The sequence below is a fragment of the Penaeus chinensis genome, chromosome 9, assembly GCF_019202785.1.
Source record: "Penaeus chinensis breed Huanghai No. 1 chromosome 9, ASM1920278v2, whole genome shotgun sequence".
Lineage (NCBI taxonomy): Eukaryota > Metazoa > Arthropoda > Malacostraca > Decapoda > Penaeidae > Penaeus > Penaeus chinensis.
Window position 1 is genome coordinate 25313521 of NC_061827.1, and position 7500 is coordinate 25321020.

The window sequence follows — 7500 nt, forward strand, 5'->3', positions numbered from 1 at the left end:
AGAGAGAGAGATGAGAATGAGAATGAGAGAGAAGAGAGAGAGAAAGAGAGAGAGGAAGAGAGAGAGGAGAGAGTAGAGAGAGAGAGAGAAGAGAGAGAGAGAGAGAGAGAGAGGAGAGAGAGAGAAGAGAGAAGAGATGAGAGAGAGAATGAGGAGAGAGATGTAGGAGAGAATGAGAAGAGAATGGAGAGAGAATGAAGAGAGAGAATGAGAGGAGAGAATGAGAGGGTAGAGAGAGAGAATGAGAGAGAGAGAGAATGGAGGAGAGAAGAGAATAGAGAGGAGAGAATAGATAGAGAGAGAGATGAGAGAGTGGAAGAGAATGAGAGAGAGAGAGAATGAGAGAGAGAGAGGAAGGAGAGAGAATGAGAGAGAAGAGGAGAATGAGAGAGAGAAGAGAGAGAATGAGAGGAGAGAGAGTGAGAGAGAGAAGAGAGAGAGAGGAGAGAGAGAGAGAGAGAGAAGGAGAATGAGAGAGAAGGAATGAGAGAGAAGAGAAGAGAGAATGAGAGAGGAGAGAATGAGAGAGAGAGAAGAAGAAGAGAGAGAGAGAAGAGAATGAGAGAGAGAGAAGAAGAGAGAGAGGGAGAAGAGAATGAAGAGATGAGAGAGAGGAGAGAGAAAGAGAAGATGAGAGAGAGAAGAATGGAGAGAGATAATGAGAGGAGAGATGAGAAATATGAGAGAGAATAGCAGAGAGAATGAGAAAATGAGAGAGAGAGAGAGAATGAGAGGAGAGAGAGAGAGAGAGAAGAGAGAGAGAGAGAGGAGAGAGAGGATGGGAAGGAGAGAGAGAGAAGAGAATGAGAGAGAGAGAGATGAGAGAGAGACGAGAGAGAATGAGAGAGAGAGAGAAGAAGAGAGAGGAAATGATAGAGAGAGAGAATGAGAAGATGAGAGAGAGAAAGAGAGATGGAAGGAGAGAGAATGAAGAGAAGAGAGAGAAGAGAGATGAGAGAGAGAAGAGAGAAGAGAGAGAGAGAGAGGAGAGAGAGAAGAGAGAGAGAGAGAAAAGAGAGAGAGAGAGAAAAGAGAGAGAGAGAGAGAAGAGAGAAGAGAGAAAGAAGAGAGAGAGATAGAGAGATGAGAGAGAAGAGAATAAGAGAATGAGAGAAGAGATGAGAAGATAGAGAGAGATGAGAGAGAGAGAGATAGAATGTGAGAGAAGGAAGGAGAAAGAGAGAGAAATGAGAGAGAGAGAGAGAATGAGAGGATTAGAGATAGGCGGAAGATGGAGGGAGAGAGAGGGGGAGAGGAGGGAGAGAGATAGGAGACAGAGGAGAGAGCCAGAGAGAGAGAAAGAGGAGAGGAGAGAGAGAGGAGAGGAAAGGGAGAGAAAAGGAAGGGAAGAGAGAGGAGAAGGCGAGAGAGAGGAGAGGAGAAATGAAGATTGAAGGAGAGCCCGGAGGGAGGAGAGAAGGGGGAGAGGAGACAGAGGAGAGAGAAGGAGAGAAGGGAGAGACGGAGAGAGGGAGGAGAGAAAGAGAGAGAGGGTGGAGAAGAGAGACAGAGGAGGAGAGAGAGAGAGAAAAAGGGAAAGAGAAAGAGAAAGAGGAGAGGAGGGGAGGAGAGGGAGAGAGAGGGAGATGAGGGGGGAGAGAGAGAGAGGGTAAAGGAATGAAAGAGGGGGTGGAGGGAGGAGAAGGGGAGGGGAGAAGATGGGGGTAGGGGGGGGAGAGGGGGGAGGGAGGAGTGAGGGAGAGTGAGAGGTGGGAATGGGGGGAGTAGGGAGGAGGATGAGAGTGATGGTGAAGAGGAGAGAGAGGAGAAGGAGAGGGAAGAGAGTGAACGAGGAGACGAGGGTGAAGGGCGAGGGAGTGAGAGAAGAGAGATGAAGACAGAGAAAAAGAGAGAATGAGAGAGAAGACAGAGATCAAGAAAGAGTGAGGACAGAGAGAGACAGAGGAAGGGATGAGATGAGAGGGAGAGAGAAGAGAGAGAAGGTGGAGAGGTTGAAGGTGAGAGATACTAGAGACAGATGAGAGACAGAGCAACAGGGGAGGAGAGAATAGAGATTAGAGAATTAGTAGTGATGAGACGAGGGAGCCAAAGAGAGAGTACTAGAGAAGGTGAGTGGAGGGAGAGTGAGATAGTGAGAGTGAGAGAGTGGAGAGGAGAGAGCGGTGACAACGGAGAGGGGACCGCGAGGAGAGACTGAGTAGAAGAGAGAGAGACGAGGAGGAGAGATGACGAGATGGAGAGAGAGAGAGTGATTGGAGGACGAGAGGGCGATAAAGAGGAGAGAGAGAGAGAGAGGATGAGGACGTGAGATGGGAGACGAGAGAGGAGAGAGGAGAGAGTAGGAGAGAGAGGAGATAGTGAGGAGAGATGGAAGATTGAAATGAGAGTGGGGGAGGGGGGATGCAGAGTGATGATGAGTTAGTAGTGATGGAGGGAGAGATTGTCTGCAGAGTCGTAGAGAGAGCAGGAGGGGAGAAGAAAGAGTAGTGGGGATCGAGAGGGAGGGAGAGGACCGAACGGAGAGAGAAGTGAGTCGAGTTGAGAGGGAAGGGGAGATGAGGGGATTGTGGTGAGAGAGGGAGAGGTGAGAGGGGGTGAGAGAGAGGGAGAGAGATGACGGTGAAAGAGAGAGAGAGTTGAGTGAGAGTGATGAGGGATGGAGGTGATGAGAGAGAAGGGGAGAGCGAGAGAGGAGCTGAGTGGTTGTGAGAGATGAGTGGGAGACGAGGGTAGGAGAGGGCTGAAAGACGAGGAGATGATGAAGGGAGGGTAGGGGGAGAGATGGGGAGAGAGGGAGGGAATCGAGTGGAGGGAGGAACGAGAGGATTGGGCAGGGAGGGGATTTGCTGGGTCGAGGGAGGGGAGGGGTGGGAAGGAGTGGAGGGAGGAGAGGAGAGAGGGAGGGCGAGATGGGGAGGGATGGGCTGGGAGGGAGTTTAGGGAGAGGAGAGGAAGGGAGGGAGGGATTATCATGAGGGAATGGGTGGAGAGGTTAGAGGGAGGATAAAGGCCGAGGGAGGGACGGGAGGGTGAGGGAGAGGGCGGTTTAGGGAAGGGCGGAGGGAAGTAGGGGAGGGAGGGGAAGACGGGGATGGAGGGAGGGAGACGAAGAGGGGGGTGGGGAGAGAAAGGCGAGGGGAGTGGAGGACGGGGAGGGGGGAAGGGAGAGGATGGGATGCGGGAGGGAGGGAGGAGAGGCGAAGAGGGAGGGTGGTGAAGAGTTAGGGAGAGGGAGGGGAGGAAAGGAAGGGAATTAGAGCGTGGTGAGGGAGGAGGGGAGGAGTATGAGAGATAAGAGAAGGAGGGATGGGAGGGAGGGAGGGAGGGGCAGGGAGGGAGTTGGAGGAGGGGGAAGGAGAGAGGGGAGGGAGGAAAGGTTAGAGGAGGGGGGGGAGGGGATAATGGTACTAGGAGAGTTGAGGGTGGAAAGAGGAAAAGATAAGAAGGGGGAGGGGAGGGAGGGGATTGGGGAGGGATTGAGGCAGATGGGATGAGAGCGTGGGAGAGGGAGGATGTGGAAAAGGAATTAACGGATAGAGAGGAAGGAAAGGGAGGAAGAGGGAAAGGGAGGTAAGGAGGATTCGAGCGGGCGGAATAGGAAGAGGATGGTTCTAGTGAGGACTGAGGGCTGAAGTAGAGGGAGATGAGAGGACGGGATGGTGAGGGTGGGGGGAGCAAAGATTGGGAGGTTAAGGAAGGAGGTGAGGGGAGGCGGAGATGGAGGATGGGGAGGGAGGGTGGAGGGAGGTATAGTCGAGGCGAGGGGGGTTGGGAGGGATGGCCTAAGAAGTGGAGGAAGTTGGTGAGGGAGGAGGGGTTTAGGAAGAAGGGAGGTGAGGAAGGCTGTCTTATAAAAAGGGGGGAGGGAGAGAAGGGGGAGGAGGGAATAGGGAGGTGAGGGATGGGAGGGAAGAGGGGGGAGGGGGGAGGGTCCCCGGGGAATAAGGGTAGGTGGAGGGGAGGGGTGGGGAGGTGATGCAGGGAGGAGGGAGATATGGGAGGGCGGGAGAGGGTTGTATGGAGGGAACATGGGACGGGAAGGTGAGGGAGAGGGGTTAGGGAGGGTAGAAAGTGGTGTAGGAGGGAGGGTGGGGGATAATAGGGGCGGGAGAGGGAGGGTGGGAGGGAGAGGGAGAATGACGAGAGAAGAGAGAGAGGAGGGAGGGATACAGGGGGAGGGTGGAGGGAGAGAGAAGAACGAGGAGGGGAGAGGCGTCGGGAGGGGAAGAGCGAGAGGGGAGTATGGTGAGGGAGTGGGAGGATGGGGGATAGGTAGGGGGGAGGGATGAAGTGGGTGGTGGGATGGAGGGAGGGGGAAGGGGAGACGGGAGTAAAGGGAGAAGTGAGTGGGGGGAGAGGAGAAAGAGGGAGGAGGGAGGGAGGCATAGGTGAGAGAGAGGGGAAGAGGGAAGAGGATTGAGGGAGGGGAGGGGAAGGGAGGGGAGAGGGGAAGAGGGTGTGGGCATCGGAATGCAGGGTAGTACGGGAGGGAGAGCGAAGGGAGGGTCACGAGTGAAGAGGGGGAGGGATGGGAGGAAGGGAGGGAGGGATGTCTCTGAAGGGGGGAGGGAGGGAGGGAAGAGGGGAGAAGGATGGGATGTGGTGAGTAGAGGGAAGAATACGGAGATGTAGGGGGGGGGTATGTGCGGGGAGGGTGGTGCGAAGGGATTGTGGGTTTGGGAGAAGAGGGGGACCTTGGGTGGCGGAGGTTGCTTTTGGGAAGTGGGATAGGGGAAATGAGGAGAGGGAAGGAGGGAGAGGGAGAGGGTTGACGAGAACGAGAGGGTGGGTGGGGGAGGGTAGTGAGTGGTGGGGAGGGGGAGTGGTGGGGAGGGTGGGAGGGGGAGGGAAGGGATGGGAGGTGAGGGAGTAGGGACAGGGTGGCGAGGGTGGGGGGAGGGGAGAGTGTTGGGGGAGGGAGGGAGGGGGGTAAAGGGAGGGAATGGGGCATAGGAGGGCACAGGGAAGGGTGAGAGAGATGGGAGAGGGAGGGTATGGGGGAGGGAGGGAAGGAGGGGAGGAGAGGAGGTAGAGAGGTGACGAAGAGTTACGGAGAGAGTGGGGAGGTGTAGGGGGGCGAGAGGGAGGGAGGGAGGGGGAGATGGAGGAGGGGGGAGAGGGAAGGGAGGGAGGGAGGGGAGGAGGGAGGGGGGGTGGGGGGAGAGGGAGGAGCGGTGGAGGGAGAGAGGGAGGGAGAGAGGGAGGGAGGTAGGAAAAAAAAAAAAAAAAAAATTTGCCAGTTCTCCCTTTGAAAATTGTATCATCTTCCTAAAGTTTTCCCACAAAAATCAGGATATTTCTAATTTTTGTTCAGGCTGGATTGCCTTTTTCTTCAAAGTAGTACTTTCTGTATTACATCAATAATTGCGGACTCTGAATTGCAGGCTCTAGTTTCTGATTCTTTACGTCCCTTTCGTCTCTTATTCTTGTTTGAGCATTTAGACTGGATATTTTCTTCAATGGGAATGGTGAGGGGAAAAAGTTTTCCCCCTGAATCTGAAAATATTAAAAAGATTCTGCATGTCTTTGGCGGCACTGAGAATGCTTGGGCTCTTTTCAAAAGTTTCCCTGAAACAGTTAATGAAGGTTTTAAAAATTTTTGGAATTTCTGGATCTACATCAGTAATAATCAGAAACTTTTTTTCTTCCTCTTCTGGAGAGTTCTTATATGCATTCAAATATTCTTTATCATTTAAGATATTGTTGAGAAGACTTCCGAAAATGGCTGTGATATGCCAGGATATAAGAGTGAGCAAAAAATTTCTTTTGGCCACAAACTATAACAACATCATGTATGCTGTCCATTTCATTTGCATACATGAGAAGAGTCTTTAAGTCATCCTTTAGCATGCTTGGTTTATCTCAGCAGATAAAAAGAAAGCCATTGGTTATTTGAATTTCAGCAAAAAACGACCCTTTAGGATACAATTATTGACAAAAAACGATGAGATTTGCAAACCGTTTTAAGCGCAATGTGAAAACGACTTCTATCCAAAATTTTATAAGTTTCCCCTGGCTTATTAAACAATTATAGTAGTTTTACGCTTTGGTAATATAAGTTGGAGGAAAGGCTTTCCTTTTGGAAAAAAAATTTAAACAAGTGATGGGTCAACAGAAGTACGCACAAATTTTCTTCCGGTTGATATTGAAAGGGCAGCTGGGGCAAGTGTGATGGGTTCTGCTCAGTCCAGGATAAAATGATTGTTCTCCAACAGTAAGAACTGCTATTTTCAAATCTGTGCCCACCTTTTTCAGTCAGTCTTCTGCATTTACACTGGGATCCAAAAACCTCCAATCGGCAAGGCTTCCTTTCTTATATGGTGCAATTTTTGAAAGCTATTTTCCTGGTTGGTATTGATGAAGAACATAAATGTCACCACATGAGTGCAAACCACTGTGGCTCCATCACTAACAAAGTTTGCTGCAATCTGTCTCCTGTGTCCATTTCATTGGCATCCATGAGAAGAGTCTTTAAGTCATCCTTTAGCATGCTTGGACTGATCTCAGGCAGATCAAAAAGAAAGCAATTTGGTTCATTTAGAATTGCAGCAAAATTCGAACCTTTAGGATCACACATAATTGACAAAGTGCGATGCAGATTTGCAATCCGTGTAAGGCGCAATGTGACACACGAACTTCTATCCAAAAATTCTATAAGTTGCCCACCTGGCTTATTAAACAACTTACTAGTAGTTTTACGCTCTCTTGGTAATATAACGTTGGCAGAAAAGGCTTCTCCTTCTTTTGTAACTATTCCAATCAAGTGATGGCTCAAACAGAAGTCACGCACATTTACTTCACGGTTGATATTGAATAGACAGCGTGACAAGTGTGATGACTGCTCAGTCCAGAGATAAAGATGATTGCTTCCATCACCAGTAAGAACTGCTATTTTCAAATCTGTGCCACCTTTTTCAGTCAGTCCTTCTGCATTTACACTGGGATCCAAAAAACCACCAACGCAGGCTACCTTTCTTATATTGTGCATTTTTGAAGCTATTTTCCTTGTCTGGTATTGATGAAGAACATAAATGTCACCACATGATGTGCAAACCACTGTGGCACCATCACTAACAGCTATGCATGCAATCTGTCCTCCTGCCTGCAAGGTAACAGAAGTTACCTTCCTTGGAGTGATAATTGTTCTTTCTGATGGATTCTTATAGTGACCCAGCTGACCACCATTCAGACCAAATGTATAAAGTATCTTTGATGTCCACATAACTGAATGATATTTGGCTGCCCCAATGCCATTGATGGTTTCCTCTTTGTGAGACTTGTGCCATGCTAAAGGTTGTGGGTTGTACAGTTCATCTACAGGTGGATTTATGCCCAACTGATGATAAGTGTTTGTTCCACAACTCCAAACCTGAATGAAAATAAATAAATAAATAAATATCAAAGGTCTTAAGAACATGCCAGTGGCCTACTGTGTAAAAACTAATACAAGTGATTGGCAAAATGTTTAAGGCATGAAAAGTGTTATGAAATAAACTCATACCTATAATCATCAAATCTCAAAATACATGTATTAACTTG

At 49.9% G+C, this 7500-nt stretch overlaps 1 protein-coding gene across 1 annotated transcript in view; it reads right to left on the bottom strand.

The window, feature by feature from the left end:
* LOC125028724 (inhibitor of Bruton tyrosine kinase-like) overlaps positions 1-7500 on the bottom strand; it is a 59708-nt gene that overhangs the window by 20903 nt on the left and 31305 nt on the right. Inside the window, exons 7-10 of the mRNA XM_047618204.1 lie at positions 6357-7330; positions 6208-6224; positions 5661-5822; positions 5306-5529 (exon numbers count right to left, since the gene is read on the bottom strand). Of these exons, the coding sequence (XP_047474160.1) occupies positions 5306-5529; positions 5661-5822; positions 6208-6224; positions 6357-7330 (1377 nt within the window). The remainder of the gene's footprint in view (positions 1-5305; positions 5530-5660; positions 5823-6207; positions 6225-6356; positions 7331-7500) is intronic.